This window comes from Rhinatrema bivittatum, chromosome 3 (genome assembly GCF_901001135.1).
Source record: "Rhinatrema bivittatum chromosome 3, aRhiBiv1.1, whole genome shotgun sequence".
Taxonomy (NCBI): domain Eukaryota; kingdom Metazoa; phylum Chordata; class Amphibia; order Gymnophiona; family Rhinatrematidae; genus Rhinatrema; species Rhinatrema bivittatum.
Window position 1 is genome coordinate 56,167,916 of NC_042617.1, and position 18,961 is coordinate 56,186,876.

At 45.0% G+C, this 18,961-nt stretch overlaps 1 protein-coding gene across 1 annotated transcript in view; it reads left to right on the forward strand.

Annotated features, from left to right (window-relative positions):
* KCNH1 (potassium voltage-gated channel subfamily H member 1) overlaps positions 1-18,961 on the forward strand; it is a 734,951-nt gene that overhangs the window by 462,216 nt on the left and 253,774 nt on the right. The window contains exon 14 of the mRNA XM_029593284.1: positions 10,779-10,975. Within this exon, the coding sequence (XP_029449144.1) occupies positions 10,779-10,975 (197 nt within the window). The remainder of the gene's footprint in view (positions 1-10,778; positions 10,976-18,961) is intronic.

Consider the following 18,961-nt stretch of genomic DNA (forward strand, 5'->3'; position numbering starts at 1 on the left):
CTGGGGCTAAGTCCTTCAGCGTTAGTCTTACTGCTCTCAACTCAACAGGTTCATTGAGGCTTCTCTCTCCTTGGCTGACCATTTGCCCTGCAATACTTGCCCTGCTCCCCAACCTAATCTGCTGGCATCGGTTGTCAGTGTAATCCACCTGGCAGAACCGGGCTGACCCCGCTGCTAAATTGTCTTATACCAGCCATCAACGTAGCTGGCCCTGGCCTTGGAGGTTAGTCTGAGCTTCTATCCCCCATATCGTCAACTAGTGGGGTTTCATCAGGAGAGCGGTGCTTTCTGTAGCAGACGCATATGAGCTTTCACCCATGGGACTACCTCTATAGTTGCTGCCATCGAACACAACACCTACAGGTATTCTCTCGCTTTGGTCTTCCTGGCTGCTGTAAGATTCATCACCTGGAAGCTTGGCTTGTCTACTCTTTCCTGTATCAAGAATACCTTTCCCTGTGCGATGTCAAACAGGGCCTCTAGTTAGACCAACCTTTGGGATGGCTGTAGATTGCTCTTGGACTCTTCACTACCCATCCTAACACCTCGAGGAGCACTATTACTCTCCTGGTGAAGCTCCTGCGTGCCTCCTCTGACCTGGCTCTGATCAGCGAATTGTCTAAATATGGGTGCACTGGAATACTTTCCCTCCTTAGGGCTGCTGTCACTACCACCATCACTTTTGTGAAGGTCCTTGATTTTGTAGCTAGCCCAAAAGACAGTGCTTTGACCTAATAATGGTCCCCCAGCACCACAAATCTAAAATATTTCCAATGCTTTTCTCTGATGGGGATGTGTAAATAAGCTTCTGCCAAGTCCAGCGCAGTCAGGAATTCCCCCTTCCTGATTGCCCCCATAACTGACCTCAATGTCGCCATCCTGAACCTTCATTCTCTGAGGGATCTGTTTACTCTCTTCAAATATAGCACTGGGCACTACAAAATATAGGGAGTAGCAACCTGCCCCCCCCCCCCCCTCTGAGACTGGCACTGGAACTATTGCTTTTAGTGTTATCAGCATGCCTAATGTTTCTGTGATTGCTTTCCCCTTTTCTTGGAACCTGCATGGTGACAACAGAAAAATTCTGGTACTGGGGTGGCCAGCTCCAGGGTGTACCCCAGGTGGATAACCTCTAGAACCCACCTGTCCCTGGTCACTTGGACCCACTCCTTGAAAACAGTGTTAGACAACTGCCCACTGGTGGAATCTCAGAGCGGGTCCCCAAGCCATCGCTTAGCCTCTTTAAATCCCCTAGGAGCTCTGACCCAACCCTGAGCTGCTTGAAATAGTTGCCTTTTTTGGGGTCTAAACCCCCCCCCCCCCCACCCCCGGTTGCCTGGTTTCCTTGCCTGCCTAAATCCTCTAAATTTCTTGTTTTTTAATCTGAATGGCCTTGTTGCCACCCTTGTCCTATCCCCTGGAAATCTCTATGGCTTTGCGTCTGCCAGACTCTTCATTGAGGCATCTAGCTTCTCTTCAAATAGGAGGTATCCTTTAAAGGGCAAGACACTGAGCGTTGATTTTGAGGGTGCATACGTTGCCAAATGTCTCAGCCACAAGAACCTCCTTGCCACTATCACAGAGGCCATCTGTTTGGCCGAGGTCCTAATCAAAACGTAAAGCGTGTCTGCCAAGAAGGTTGTCCCTGACTCTATTCTAGCTATATTCTTGCCCGGGCTCTCTCCTATGCCCAGAGCTTCCTCCTGGAACTGCTGAAGCCATTTAATTAGTGCTCTAGTTACACAACCCCCGCACACAGTGCCTGTAGAGACAAGCTGGCTGTCTCAATTGCTTTTTCCAGAAAGGCTTCTACTTTCCTATCCTGTGCATCGTTCAAAAATGTGCCCCCTTCTACCGAAATAGTTGTCTTCAACACTGCAGTCACTGGGGCATCTCTACCTTTGGCACCTTCAGCAACCTATCTACCTCCGTCTGCTGCAGCAGGTAGAGAGTGCTCATTAGGTTATTTTGAATTCCGAGCGGAACCTGGTATGATCCATTCTCCCTCAATCATTTTCTTTATGGCAGGGTGGAGGGGAAAATCTGTTGAAGGTCTCCTGATACCTCTGAGAATTGGATCCCCTTGCAAGTCCTTTTCCTCCTCCTTTTCCTTGCACTATTAAGAGGCTCAATTCTTCTTTCCTGAAGATCCTCACTCCTGCATCCCTCCCTCCCCCACCTCCATTGCTAATTCTCCGGGAGTTCTGAATCACTGTTCATCCCTTCAGGAGGGAGGGGGTGGAGACAAGGGTGGGGGGGTTCCTCTCTCCTAGGTATTTTTGTCCCTGGAGTGTGCTGCCATCCCGTAGGGGGAACTAACCCCGAGGTCCCTCTAGAGCAGCCCCTGTGGTTTTTATATTCTTATAGGCCTGGTGTATTAACAAGATAAATTCCATGGAAAACTCCATTTCCTGCAATACACTTCCCTGTTTCTTAGCTCCTGGGATCTCCATCTCCATATGAGGGCCTGCCTGCACCTCGGTTGCATCTCCTCATGCCGAGCCCTCTGCCCGATCTAACACTTCTTGCAGCGCCCTCTGAGCTGGCATTGGCGGTGCATCTGCCTGCAGTCCATCCTTCCCCTCCTCACCTCCTTTCCAAAGTAGTTAAGCCTTCCGGAGACTCAAGGCCATTACAGCGGGGGCAGAAAGAGTCTGCAATGGAGCTCTGCCTTCTGGTTCCGCATTGTTTGCATTTCTGGCCATGCTTCATGCCACTGGAGGGGAAGAAAAGACTCAGCTGCTCTGCTCATTTGCTGTCTATTCCCTGTGAGCATGCCTCTTCCCCTCCTGGAAGCGCCCTATGCAGACCATGGCTTCTCGAGGACTTGGCCCGGGGAATCTCTCTCTATCTTTTTTTTTTTTCTGCGGAGAGGTGAGGAGAGGGATCTCCCCCGGAGTCCAGGAAGTCCTGACTTTCTCTGCTAAACTCTCCTATTCCTGTCCCTCTGAATTTTTTTTTTTTATAGTTCCCAGCTATCCCAGACTACCACCACCTAGCTGGAGGCAGAGAACTGAGGAACTGCCCAGCTATCCCAGAATATATAGTGTGAGTGATGTAAATATGAAAATAGTTCTCTGCCTCTTCATTCTGGTACGCATGGGGATCCCGCAAGTGTGGACTGGTCTGCAGGACGAAAAGGAAATAGATATTTCAGAATGTATTCAGCGAGAGGAGGTATGGTTTTTGGCTTGCATGATGACAGCTCAAGACTATGATGTGTCTTTTTTTATTGCTGACTTTATTTACAGAAAGCAGATAGCCTTACTTCTGTTCTTATATATGACTTCATGTGATTTGTTTCATCGTTTAATCATGCAAAGTAAATTTAATTGTGGTACAGGGATTAATTATAGACTAATAGTGGAATTCCTCAAACCCTTAGTATACAACACAAACAGCTTCCTACGAGACACCACAGACTTTCTGAACAAGTTAAAGAACATGGAGTAGCTACAGCCTGACCCTCTCCTGATCAAAATGGATGTACAATCACTATCCTGCAACATTCCCCATGCAAATGGCATAACTACATGTTATAGATTTCTAAAGGTATTCACCCTGGACCACCCGTACGCACCGGAAACAACTGCAAAATTAATTAAATTCATCCCAAAAGAAAACTACTGCCATGGGACCCAGGATGTCACCACAATATGACAGCCTTTTCATAGCAAAACCGGAAGAAACATTTTCAAAATTATGTCATTCTAGACTTTTCAGATATTACCGCTATATTGATGACTTGTGTATGCATACCCCGGAGGAAAGGAGGGAAAAGGGAGATATAATTCAGACATTTAATTTTCTCCAAGGAATAACTTCAAAGGAAGCAGACCTCTTTCAATGGAAAGGAGGCTCGAGAATCAGGGGTCATGGGATGAAGGTGAAAAAGGGGTAGACAGAGGAGTAATCTAAGGAAATATCTCATTACAGAAAGGGTAGTGGATGCATGAAACAGCTTCTCTGTGCGGCCGCAAGGGCTAAGCAGACGGCCGATCATCATCATCGACCAGCTCCCACATTCCAGCCTGGGGATAGAGTCTGGCTAAGTACGAAGAACCTGCACCTTCGACTTCCCTCTCGAAGATTTGCCCCGAAGTTCTGTGGTCCATTTCGAGTCGCTGAACGTGTGGGCTTGATATCCTATCGGCTTCGGCTACCCTCTTCCTTCCAAGTACACAACGTGTTTCACGCCTCACTGCTCAAACCGGTAGTTCTCTCCCGGTATCATCGTACGCCTCCGGATCCTGCGGTCACAACCATTGACGATGATCCTACATATCAAGTACGAGACGTCCTGGATATCCAATTTCACAACCGCAGATGGGAGTATCTACTGGCCTGGGAGGGCTGTGGTGACGAGGATAACACCTGGGAGCCCAGCCGTAATATTCTGGACAAGGATCTCTTGCACCAATTCCACCGAGACCATCCTGAAAAGCCGGGTCCGCTCAAAAGGGGCCGTAAAGGGGGGGTACTGTTGCGGTCTCCACCACTTCCCCTCTATCTGCTCTGCTTGGTGCTCACCTCCAGTGGTGGAAACGCCGCTCCCGCGGTCCCGCTAGGCCTTCAGGGCGTCCGCCATTGCCAGATCATCGCTCTGCTGCCACACGCACGCGCAAGAACGCGCATTATGGACGCACGGCCACCGGAAGTCTGGTCCCGCCTGGCTTAACGACGCCACGCCCCAAGCCTGATTTAACCGGCGTTCGCCAGCCTACTCATTGCCTTGCAACGAGGGCCGCTACTGTTAGTAGTTCTTAGTTGCACTTCGTCTGTTCTACGTTCCGGTTGACCTCAGCTCGTTCCTGACTCTGCTTCTGCCTGCCGCCTGCCATTGACCTCTGCTTGTTCCTGACTCCGCTTCTGCCTGCCGCCTGCCACTGACCTCAGTGTGTGCCCGACTTCTCTTCTGCCTGCCGCCTGCCACTGACCTCAGCGTGTGCCCGTCTCCGCTTCTGCCTGCCGCCAGCCTCCGACCTTTGCCTGTTCCTGATTCTGCTTCTACTGGCTGCCTGCCTGTCTGGGGTTCGTCTCCGTTCCTACTCACCATCCGTTCCAGCTCTGTTGCCCGCTACAGACTCCAGTCCTGCTTCCAGCTTGCTTCAGTCTACAATACGCTACCGACTCTGCTCCGGGTCTTTCGGCTCCGCTTCACTGCATACTACAGCCCCCGGGCCTGCTTTCAGAGTGTTTCTATTCACTGCAAGCTAGAGACTCTATCTGGACTTCTACCGCCCTGCTCTCGCCGGGCCTTCCAGCTCACTGTATACGGGACTCTGTGGTTTACTCCTTGCCCAGGCATTCTTTCTATAGAGACTGTTACTGTGCTCCTAAGTCCCAAGGTTCTAGGACCCTACGGGCTCCTCCTGGGGGGTTCCTGGTTCCCGGGTGAAGACCTTTTGCCTGTGGCTCCGCCTCCCGACCTACTCTGCCTTCAGGGTAGTTCGGCTCAAGGGTTCACACCTGGACTGCAGCTACCCAGACTGCAACATGTACATTATACCGAGGGAAAAATGTGGTTGTCTTGGGGTGTTCTGGGGCAGGGTTTAGAAGTACATGTGGTAGTTGCTTTTTGGTACGTGATATACACACATATAATTACCGAACTTGCTCATACACTTTTACACTTGCTAATTGACTTGCGTTTGCGAATTCGGACTTCTTTGTTGTCTTCAGTTTTTGGTTGGGAGGTCTGGTTAAACTGGTAGGAGTTCAGAGTGAATTTCTAGAAGGGTCTATGTGAACTGGAGCAGGACTGGGTGAACTTGAGGAGGTATTGGCAAACTTGTGATTTAGTAGATCTCTAGGCGACCTTTTTGTTTCAGCCTTGTTAATATAAAATGGGAAAAAAAAGGCAATTTTGTTTTCATTTATGTTTTCTACAAATCAATATGTATTCAACCATGTAATTTACTAGTGTTATAACCTGAACTGGCTGCATCCATTTCTGCATTGAATTTTTGTTATTGATATTAAATTATATTCCACATTATGAACTTGATTTATTAAGCTTTTCTTCTCATTGATTAAGAATGGGGAGGAAAAAAACCCTTAGTAAATTAGGCCCAATATGAAATGTATTTACACTAGTATTACATAATACATACAGGCATGGGCAATAAGGATGTTGAACAAGCATTGTACAATATATACTAAGGAAGTATAGGATCTCTCTTGACCTATCTAGAATTACAAGATTTATTTTAATAAGTTAGTCTTGGTAGATAGAGTTATCATGAGTGACTTTACCACAAGCGATGTCAGTAAGAGGCATGGTTATATAAAAATGAATATCACATGTTTTGAATAAAATGATTTTTTATTAGAATGTCCAAATTAAACCGTGGTACTGCACATAATAAGCCAATTATCAAAATAACAAACAATTTATCACAGGGGCTTCATAGTAAGCACTACTAGCATAACTACCTTCATTGCTTTTAATATAATCATTGGTCCTGAACATCCATATTTGTGTGTGAGTGGGGTTTTCTCCATTTTTACAAATAAAATTTATTGCACAAATAACTTATCTTGTTATTATCTTTTGAAATCTTATAACCCCAATTGTCCTGACAAGCGCCTTGTTACGTGGTATCTCTGCATCAGGGGATTTTTGGTGCTCAAATTTGAGATGACGGAAGAGAACGCCATCCGTTGGAAATTGAATGCACTTTTAATATCCTGATGCAGAGATACCTGGAAACACAGTGCATGTCAGGATAATTGGGTTAATAAGGTTTCATAAGACAATAGCAAGATAAATCATTTGTACAATAAATTTTATTTGCAAAAATGAAAAAAGCCACAAAAATATGGATATTAGCCATTCTGAAGGGGACAGCTTTCTAACCTACAGATTTCGATCCCTTTGAAAATTGTCTTCTGAATTTCTAAGGAGCAGTAGCTCGAAAGCTTTTATTATCGAAATAGGTTTCTGGAGATGTACACCCACCTACAGACTTAAAATACTATTTTAATTAAAAAATAGTAATAAAAGAGGCTCACAACACCTAAGTCTGTCACAAAAGAATGTCATCTGCCAGTGAGCTCATTGTCTAAATTCATGGAAACCCATGCAGAACCACCAGCTGTGATTCTGTCAGCCATTCAGTCATTTCTTTCCATTTTGTGCTCTTCCTAGTTCAGTTCTGAAACCATGATAGAAATGATCACAAATATGATAGAGAGAAAACATGCAGGCAGAAATGCCTCTAAGTCTTTGGATGTCATATGCAATCATTTTCTCTCTTTTTTTTTTTTAATTTTATTTTGTTTCTGTATGTCTGTTGGGCAGATGGGGAGGTGAATTTAGGTAGTGGGAACTTGTTTTGAAAACAAAAAAATCTGAATGTCAGTATATATTTTCTCATCTTATATAACTTTCAGTATTCTAAAATTTGAACATGAAATCCACTCTATGCTGATTCAAAGCTGCTTTTGCTGTCTGTTAGTCTGACATTTCTCTAAATCCATCATTTTTATTTTACAGCAACGTCTGGGAGCCAGACTAGCTTTAGAACTATTTTAAGAACCGCCCTGCTTATGCTAAAGGACAATCTAAAGTAGGGTTCATTTAAGGACACTTGCTTTACTATGTTGAGGAGGCATAGGAAAAAAATTTGATACATGGTTGTGATAGTATTGCATATCTAAGGGGTATGGTCATGAATGTACGGAGGAAGGAAATGCTACATTCTGATTTGCCAATCCTGCTGCTAGGGACTGAACAAGCTAAACAGAGGCCTCACTACATTTAACACCTATTAATCGCTCACTGAACATACTGAATATGGATGCTAACTTTGTTCCAATGTGTTCCCTATCTGTTGTCTTTTAACTGATTTAGGACTTGTCCTCCATGAACAAATACTTCTCATTGGTTCTTTTAAATTTAATTGAAAGATTTCTTAATCATAGGGACTTCTGCAGGTAAAATAGTGCTTTACCCACAGAAATGGACCTTTAGAAAATTATGAGACCGATACGTGCATAAAGTGACATGTTTACATGCTATTATATGTGCATACCTAAACACGCACAAGGGAGAGGTGTTCCAGGGGCAGGAGTCCGGGCATGACTGGGACTTACACAAACTATGTAATTAGTAAATAGGTGTAATTGTGTGTGTAATGTGGTGAGGATAGTTTTCAAAATGAAATTATGCATATAAGCCGCTTCAAAGTTTGGTGTAACTTATGCACATATTTGCTGGCTGACATATGCGCAATGTTACAGAATTACCTCCTTAAAGGTGCCATCACTAATGGCTATCAAAGAAAGACTTCAGGAAACTAGCACCCCTGTTAACTTCTAAGTCTATAACTCATTGCACCTTGTTTGTTCTCGATCAGCCATTCCTGAATGAAAGAAAGGTTCCACTTGGCTTTCATAGATTCCATAAAAGAAGAAACATTATTGGTTTCTCTTCTCATAAGAGCGTAAGGTATGCCATACTGGGTCAGACCAAGAGTCTGTCAAGCAGTCTGTCAAGCCCAGTATCCTGGCTACAACAGTGGCCAATTCAAGTCACAACTACCTGGCAAGTCCCCAAACATTAACTACATCCCATGCTACTAATGCTGGCAACAAGCAGTGGCTATTCCCTACTAATTAATAACAGTTTATGAACTTCTCCTCCAGGAATTTATCCAAACAGTTTTAAACCCAGCTTCACTAGTTGCCTTAACCATATCCTCTGGCAACAAATTCTAGGGCTTAATTGTACATTGAGTGAATAAGAATTTTCTCTGATTTTTTTTAATGTGCTACTTGCTAACTCATGAAGTGCTCTCTAATCCTTGTATTATCCAAAAGAGTAAATAACCGTTTCACATTTACCTGTTCCAAGTCATTTCGTGATTTGGTAGACCTCTATCATATCCCCCCTCAGCCATCTCTTCTCCAAGCTGAACAGCCCTAATCTCTTCAGCCTTTCCTCATAGGGAAGCTGTTCCATGCCCTTTATCATTTTGATTGCCCTTCTCTGTACTCTGTCCAGTGCAACTATATTTTTTTTGAGATACAGTGACCAGAATTGCACCCAGTATTCAACGGGCAGTCTAAACATTGAGAAATTCAGAGGCATTATGACATCTTCCATTTTATTTGTCATTCCTTTCCTAATAATTCCTAACATTCTGTTTGCTTTTTTTGACCGCCACAGCACACTGAGCCAACAATTTCAATATAAGATCAGCTATGATGCCCAGATCTTTTTCCTGGGTGGTAACTCCTAAAATGGAACCTAACATCATGTAGCTACAGCATGGGTTATTTTTCCCTGTATGCATCACTTTGTACTTGTCCAAATTTTATTTCATCTGCCATATGGACGCCCATCTTCCAGTCTTGCAAGGTCATTCTGCAATTTATCACAATCCACTTGTGATTTAACTACTCTGAATAATTTTGTGCAAATTTGATTACCTCACTCGTTGTACCTCTTTCCAGGTCATTTATAAATATATTAAAAAGGACCCATCCAAATACAGATCCCTGAGTCACTCCATTGTTTACCTTTTTCCATTATAAAAACAGACCATTTAATCCTAGTCTTTGTTTCCTGTCTTTTAACCAGTTTGTAATCCACAAAAGGACTTCTCCTCCTATCCATGACTTTTAGTTTTTTTAGAAGTCTCTCATGAGGGACTTTATCAAACACCTTCTGAAAATCCAAATACACCACATCTACTGGTTCACCTTTATCCACTTGCTTATTCACTCCTTCAAAAAATGTAGCAGAATTGTGAGATTTCCCTTGGGTAAATCCGTGCTGGCTGTGTGCCATTAAATCAAGTCTATTTTTATGTTCTGTGATTTTATTCTTTATAATAGTTTCCATGATGTTTCCCAGCACTGGTCAGGCTTATCAATGTATAGTTTCCTGGATCACATCTGGAACCCTTTTTATATATCAGGGTTATATTGGCCACCTTCCAGTCTTCAGGTACAACGGATGATTTTAATGATAGGTTACAAATTACTTGTAGTAAATCTGAAATTTAATTTTTGAGTTCTTTCGGAACCCTGAGATGTATACCAACTGGTCCATGTGATTTGCTACTCTTCAGTTTGTCAATCTGGCGCAGTACATCTTCCAGGTTCACTGTGATTTGGGTCAGTTCATCTTATTCTCTGGAACAGGAATCTCCCCAACACCCTTCTCAGTAAACACTGAAGCAAATAATTCATTTAGTCTTTCTGCAATGGCCTTATCTTCCCTAAGTGGCCCTTTAACTCCTCAGTCATCTCCAACTGACTCACTCGTAGTGCTTCACAAGGACTCTGATGGGTCATCAAAACAGCACTATTAACGTTTCATCTTGGCAAGACAGTCGCAGCAAAAGGTTCCATTTCATGCTGAGATAAGTACACATTTTATTTGCAAAATTACAAAAAGTAAATAAAAAATGTTTTCAGTTTGCTTACACGATCAATGATTACATGGTATTGGGTACTCACGACCAACAGGCCTCTATAAAAGCTATCTGTGATTCTTTAAACCCTAAATATCACAGTTCTATAAAAAGAGTGAGTGTTTCCATGTATAATTATATAAAAGTGGTAGAATGTTTTCAGTTGTTGGATTATATTACTAATGTCTTGATTCTTTAACTTGGTTTCTATAATACATATTTTAGCTTTAACTGCAGAGGTCAGCAACACATTTTGTCCCTTTGAGAACGATGGCTGAGCTTTTCAGTTGGTGCTACAGTCTGTTCCTACATATTGCCATGATGACCTTTTGTATCTGTAACTTTTCTCTTTAGGTAAAGGAGATGTTTTTGGAGATGTGTTTTGGAAGGAAACTACTCTTGCCCAGTCCTGCGCTAATGTGAGGGCTCTGACATACTGTGATCTTCATGTCATCAAACGAGATGCCTTACAGAAGGTCCTGGAATTCTATACAGCCTTCTCTCACTCTTTCTCCAGAAATCTGATCTTAACATACAACTTGAGGAAAAGGGTAAGAATATACTTCATTTATTCCTGAAATTAGTTGTAGAAGTAACCTCCTAAAAGCACTGGAATTTTTAATTTGTTCTTTCTTGAGCATTTTTTTTTATATGATATTCCTAGACAGTGAAATACCAGTCTAATTCTATTTTATAGCTCAAAGATTTTAGCAACAAATGTATCCACCGTAGTGAGTGCTTCACTTTCTCTGTTATGTGTCTGTTTCCTTTTCATGATGATAAAAATCAGTTTTGAAAGTGGAAGGATGTTTGTACGTTCGGATGCTTAATTCAGCATGCTTGTGTTATCATGTGCAAATTTTTAGCTTCTTGCACTGTAAACTGCAGACTACAAGTAAACTTATGGGTTTGATTAATGCTTTTCATATAACTGCATTTAAACTGTGGAGCATGTTAACATATTCTGCCATATGAGAAAATGTGACTCAAAATGGGATTGAATTACACAGATTTGAAACTTGTCAGCAGTAGTGCCAGTTATCAATTTATCAGTTAGCCATTTCTTAAGATGGTGCCGGCCGTCCATTGCTCCTATGGCACCGATAGCCCCTTTCACATGGTAAGGGCAAAGGGCCACTGGCGCCATTTTGTTTACTGGCAGCTGACGGCCCGAGAGTGGCCAATAACGAAGGCCGAACCGAAAAGTTCGGCTGAATTACATCTCTAGTAGATAGTATTTTTCCACAAGTGAAAGTCATAGTCTATATTTGTATAATGATACCACTGGATAATGTAGGAAAAGAACTTTTTATGTGGCTGGCTCCAGGACACAAGGGACAGTCTATGTCAGTCCTGCTTATGTGCCAATGTATATAGAGAATTGAAGTTCTGAATTCTTTAAGACAAGGACTTAAAGTTGCCACATCGACTGGGTCACTATTTGGACTGGCTCAGTTTATTTCTTATAATAACCCCCATATTTATCGTGCTGACTATTGCTTGCCTCCTGAATTATGAATGATTTTAATTTTCAATAGTATGTTAAGCTTGGTGGTAGCTGTGGTCCACTCATCTTGTCTGAACCAAGCAGTAGTTCAGTGACTAATCTGAACAAAGATTTATTGAAAAGAACCCACAGCTAAAGTAGACAAAAACCTGTTTGCATATGTAAGGCCTCCAAAAATGTGTGGAAAAAATCATTGTGGCAGGAACCCCCCAGTCCGCCACTAACTGCCTTTAGTGTCCGTTGTAGTTATTTAACTCGAGCTTTCTATCCCCCTCGCCCTCCTCCCAGCCGGGATTGGCTGCTCGTTGCTTTATAACCCGGCCATTTTGTGATTTAAGGTGTGGCTAAAATCAGTTTGGGACAGACACAGAGCAGTAAGGATGTCTGTTATTCCCTCCCTGGTGGGGTCTCCCTGCCTCATCAGGTTTCTGTTTTATGAGGGGAGTCTCTTCTGTGCACACCCTGTCAGAGGGTCTCTGGAAGTTTAGTTACTGTAAGGACCTCTTTTTGCTAGAACCCCTGCGAGACTCCCTCTCCAGGACTGAAGACCAGTGAGCCCATTTACTCCCTGAACGAGGCAAGCACCGGTGACTGGCTCGACTCTGTGAGTCGACTGAAGGCCAGAAGAATCCTGTTTTTGGAAGGGACTGTGTTTAACCATGCTCTTGTGAAGAAGGTCATTCTTGCTGGTTGGAATCAGAGTGCAGGGGCTGAAGACCAGTGAGCCCTTTCACTCCATGAATGTGGCAAGCAAGTGTGACAACAGAACACCAGTGTGGAAAGATTTTTGTCTAAGGAAAGTATTCTCTCTTTTGTTGTGAGGAGTTTTTAAGCCACCCTTCCTCATTGGGAGCCAGGCTGGCATAGCAGGCTTCTGAACCACAGACTTTTCAACCCGAGGAGTCACCCTTATTAGAACAACTAAAGGAATCAAGTGAGATCACAGAGACTCCATCCGGATCTCCTCCCACGGGGTCAGGATACAGGGCTGGGTGAGAATCTGGAGAATGAGTTAGGATGGTTTTTGCTGCGCTAAAAGGTGACACCTGACATAGGGATCCTGCGTAAGCCGTTGGAAGAGCTTTAAAGCACATTTTCACCACTACTTGGGAAGCTCAAGCAGTTTGCTGAAGAAAAGGACACCTATCCAGAATGAAACACCCTAATTGTACAACGAATCATCTGTAACTGCACATTTATTTAAAAATAGACTTTAATTGGCCTTTAACTTATCAGTAAATTATTATTTAACACCCAGTACCTGATCCTGCCTGTTTTGTTATATTAACTCCTTCCAGGAGTTGCCAAAGCTACCAACATACACAAGGGATAAATCATACCACTATCTGGGCTATAGAAGAGAGTTTCCCCCCATGAAAAGAATCCACCTCTGGGATAGAAAGCTCAGGATATGGGAGAAGTGTTAGCCGGAGCAGACCCTGAAGAGAAATAAATTAGTTTGTGTGCCCTAGGTAGGACATTAAATTTATTTATTTATTATTTTTATATACCGACATTCGATTTGAGATCAATAATTTACCCACAAAAATACACTTAACAAAATCTACAAAATCACTGAAGCAATTCATGTGAAATGAGATGGTGGTCTTAGACCAGTTTTTAATGGATAGGTGTCTATGTAACCTATCTCTGGCATACTTCACTTTGGGTCTGATTTACTAAGGCTTTTCTCCCATTCTGGGGTAGATTTTATAAATGTACGCACGGGCGTACTTTTGTTCGTGCACCAGGCGCGAACAAAAGTACGCTGGATTTTATAAGATATGCATGTAGCCGCGCGTATCTTATAAAATCCGGGATCGGCGCGCGCAAGGGGGTGCACATTTGTGCAACCTGCGTGCGCCGAGCCGAAATCAGAGCGGCCTCAGAGGGAACTTTCCTTCCGCCTCCCCTCACCTTCCCCTCCCTTCCCCTACCTAACCCACCCCCCTGGCCCTATCTAAACCCCCCTACCTTTGTTGGCAGATTTACGCCTGTGGAAAGCAGGCGTAAATCTGCGCGCGCCAGCAGGCTGCTGGCGCGCCATCACCCGACCCGGGGGCTGGTCCAGAGGCCTTGACCAGGCCACCGGGCCGGCGCCACGCCCCCGGGCCCGCCCCCGAAACGCCGCGTCACTCGCGGCCCGCCCCCGAAACGCCACATCACTCGCGGCACGCCCCCCGACACGCCCCTCCATGCAAGCCCCGGGAATTACGCGCATCCTGGGGCTTGCGCGCGCCACCGAGCCTATGCAAAATAGGCTCGGTGCGCGCAGGGGTGGGGTTTGGGGTAGGTTTTCGGGGGGTACGCGCATATCGTATGTGCGTACCCCTTTGAAAATCTACCATAAGAACATAAGAAAATGCCATACTGGGTCAGACCAAGGGCCCATCAAGCCCAGCATCCTGTTTCCAACAGTGGCCAATCCAGGCCATAAGAACCTGGCAAGTACCCCAAAACTAAGTCTATTCCATGTAACCATTGCTAATGGCAGTGGCTATTCTCTAAGTGAACTTAATAGCAGGTAATGGACTTCTCCTCTATGATTATGGGAAAAATGTTTAGAAAATGACCTCCTTTGGTAGGTAGAAATGTCTGGGGTTCTAAGACTCTGAAAGATCATGAATAATGATCATGGGTGGATTTAAAGAAAATAAGAAGCAAAACAACAATTCTATTGTCATCAAAATCACTTAACAGATGATTTGTGTTATGCCTATCGGTCGTAGAAAGCTGCGACCGCGAGTTCTCACTGCTTGCACCGCTCTCCTGCCCTCCCCGGGTCTGCTCGTAGCGCGGGCCTGCCTACACTGCTGCGTTCCTCAGACTCCTCACAGCGGCATGGACACCGTTGCTTCCTACTTCGATGTCGGGCCTTCCTAGGTGCGCATGTGCGTTGCCAGCCCTGCCTTTGAAGCCTCTTCGGCGGGAACCTCGGGGGCGTCCTTGGTTGATGATGTCATCAGACTCCTGTACTTAAGCTTCACTTTTGCCCCCAGCTAGCCGACTTGGCAACAAGTTCTGTACGAGTTCTCAACTCCTGCCTTGTGTTCCTGAGACTTCGTTGCTACGAGCCTTGCCCTTGGTCCCTGTCTGGAACCCGCTCATCGGGAGTCAGTGTGCGCTCCTATGGGGACTTGCTCCCCTGGCCTACCCTGCTCCTCGGACTGGCCCTGCTGGCTTCTGCTACTCGGGTCTCCCTTGGAACACTGTGGCAACCTGTGAGTTCCTTGGCAAGCCTTCCCCGCTCCTGGGGGTTATGCTTATGTTCTAGTAAGACTGTCTGCGCTCTCCCGCTCCCGGGCCGAGCTCTCTACTCAAGAGACTACCTAGAACGTCCCCGCTTCACGGGGCTTGCTCCGGTGTGTTTAATGACTGTCAGCTGTCCCGCTCCTCGGGCCTGCTTCTCTACTAGACTGCTGTCACTCCTCCGCTGTCCGGGTTCCTGCCTATGTCAACAGCTGAGACTGACCCCGGGCTTCCCTGCTTCGTGGGTGGGCCTGCGCCTCCAAGTCTACGACCATTACGCTGCAGCTCCGTCCCTTGGGGCTGTCCTCCCGGAGAACCTTCAGCGCGGCTAATCCTACGCCTACCACTCCGCGGTCTGTCTGGCGCCTCTCTCCTCAGGGTTTCACTCCAGATACTACTTACTGTCAGTCACTCTACGGGGGTCACTTCCTGGTCCCTGGGGATCTCTCCATTACTGTGCCCAGAGCTCCCCGCTGTGCCTGTGCCTCGCCTCCTGATGGTGCGGACCTGTGGGGCTCCTCCCCACGGGTTGTAACAACTCGCACCTCGGGCCAAGGGTCCACATACCCTCAAACCATAACAATTTGAACTGGCCCAAAATATAAGAATAATTTTATTTTAAAAGTTAAATAAAATTAAAACTTTGATTTCCCTTCTTTTTTTTTTTTTTAAGTTTATTTATTGTGAAGCATAAATTGAACAGATACAAAAAGATAAAAGAACAACACCTCTATAAAGATCCAGACAGTAAAGAGCAATACCTTAGCACATTATTACACAGGCCAAAATCTACTGCAAGACCCTTCAGAAGTCAGTTGGGTATGATTATTTCGTGCCACAATAAACATAGAACATACTTCATATTTTGTATTTTCATTACTAAATCCCCATCCCCCTCCCTCTCTACCCCCCTTCCCTCCCTTCCCTACATTGCTTGTGGTTTAAAATGTGATAAAAAGATATCAAAGGTAACATTGCATAGAGGGCAAACATTTCAGATAGACCAAGCGAAACACTCCAGCCATTTAGGACAATTGAACCAGGCCGGTATAAACAAGGCATGTACCGCCAGATCGCTGTGGGCACTCAAGCATGTGATTCTAGTAAACTATGGGTAAGCATGCCTCTGTGGGCAAGCCACCATCTCGGAAACTCAGTGTTACTGACCATAGGTATACCATAATTGAACACCGTTAAGTACAATAATGGGGAACAAAAACTTGAAAACAATTGAGAACAATTGAGAACCAGACCCATCAGGATATAAGAAAACATATTCAGCCAATGGCTACACCTCCCGCTTAGTGTAAATAAGAATAGGTTGGGATTGGATATGTAAGAAGCTGTGAGTGGACAAACTTCAAAGGCAACCTGTTACATTTGCAGTCGCTGAATATCTAGGGGGACCCCAACAGTTTCTCTATGAAATTGGGGTGGGAGTATGAATCCTAGGTCTGGAGATGGGCGCGCCTCTCCCCCAACAAGGCACTCAACTTGTTTCGTTCAAGACTGATCATCAATAGATTCATTGGGGACCGGTCATATAAAGTAATCATCCAGTAGTCGGCCGCAAATAGGAGAGGAACGGACCCCAGATCTGTTGCATAAGTTCTCTTTTCTTGACTGTGGATTTAGCTGCCATTAGATATTCATGCGAGCTAAGGGTTAACAGGCGTCGAAACCAATGGTCCACATGCGGTGTTCGATCCGTTAGCCATTCGGATAGAATAACTTTTTTTCCGACCAGCGCTGCTCTAGATAGAAAAGCCACCACGTTGTCATTATTTAGCATATGGTCGGGCCAGACGCCAAACAGCCAGCCTTCTGGGGCTAACGGAATCGAACATTCCCATAGCCGCTCACAAAACTGTAAAATATCCCTCCAAAAGGTGGTAACTTTAGGACATTCCCAGAAGCAATGAGAATAGGTTCCAATTTGAGACACACACTTTATGCAATACGGAGAGGCACATAGGTGGAACTTGTAGGCAGAGGTCGGGGGAATATAACTTTTCCACAGGAATTTAAACTGAGTCTCTCTCAAGTCTTCATTAGTAGATATGGACCGGATATTCTTGAAAGTGGATTTGAAATCATGAAGAGTGAGGTGGAAGGCCGGCCAGGTTTTCCATGACATGTAGAGGGTGACCATAGCACCATTGTCCGGTGCCTTCTGTAACTCACGGTAGAATCGAGAGATGCTGGGTCCCTTCCTCATACCTGCTGTCATGAGAGTGGGTAAATCAGTCCGTTGAAGCCAGCGCTCAAGATCCTCCCTTAGAGTGCTTAAGAAGTGACGTAATTGCAAAAACACAAAAAAATCCGACGCGGGGAGTGTATAGGTGTTCTGTAAGGCTTGAAAACTTAAAATAATCCCCGTTTCAGCGTTCACCAGTTGATATAGGTATTGTAGCCCCTTCTCTTGCCATCTGGAAAAAATGGAACGTCCCTGACCGGGAATAAACCGCTCATTATGTGTAATACTGAGTAGCGGGGTGACTGTAAACTGGAACCCCAACTTCTTACAGACAAATCTCCATGTGGTCCGGCACGTGCGGAGAAATAGGTGTGACCTTAATTGTGGTGAGATAGCCCCGGGTTGCGCATGTAGCAGTCCATTCAGAGAGGCCACATCGTACCACTCCAATAAGTACGACCCCGGGGTGAAGAACTGCGTCCCAAAAAGCCAGTCTTGAAGGAATCGAAGATTGCAGGCGATATTGTAGCGAAAAATATTCGGGCATCCAAGCCCACCCTCTTGTTCCGCCAATTGCAACGTGCGCAGAGCTATTCTAGCTCTTTTTCCTCCCCAGAGAAATCCAGATAATGCCCTATTGAGGATTTGGATATCGTGAAACTGGAGCCATAGTGGGAGCATTTGTAAAATATACATCCATCTTGGGAGAAGCACCATTTGGTATAAATGAATACGGCCCCTCAACGACAGAGGTAATGAGGACCATTTTGTCAGGGTAGCTATCATCTGTTGTATCTTCGGTTTCACATTTTTATCATAAATCGAGTGCAGATCCGATGGAATAATGACTCCCAGATACTTTAACTTGTCCTCTGCCCACCGTAGGGGGAACGCTCCCTTCCATTGCTCTCGAACCATATGGCATATATCTAAAGCTTCAGACTTTTCCTTATTGATCTTCAGACCAGCAAAGGCCCCAAAGTGGGACTGGATGTCTAGGAGAATGGGAAGAGACACTTGAGGCCGGGTCAGAAAGACTAGCACGTCATCTGCGAAAGCCGCAACTTTGAACTCTTTCCGACCTCGCATAAACCCATAGATATTGGGGTGCTCGTGTATCTTCCGCAGCAAGGGATCAATAGACAAAATATATAAAAGCGGGGAGAGCGGACACCCCTGTCGGACCCCTCTCTGCAGAAAAAATTTCTCCGATGGCTGGCCGTTGACCAATATTCGTGAAGATGGCTGGCGATATAGTAAGGCGATGTAGTCCAGAAAGGCTCCCGAAAAGCCATACTTCTGTAGAACAGAAAACATATACGACCAGGAGACTCTGTCAAAGGCCTTCTCCGAGTCAAAGCCTATAACCAGAGAAGGAATGAGCTCTTGCTGAGAAAATTGCATAGCCGTTAGTAATTTAAGAATGTGACTAGTGGCCCTTCTCCCTTGGACAAAGCCAACCTGGTGTTCAGAGATTAACGAGGGGAGCAGCGTGTTCAATCTGTTGGCCAACACCTTTGCAAGAATTTTGAGGTCGCTGTTGAGGAGGGATATTGGTCTATAAGATGCCGGGAAGCAGGGATC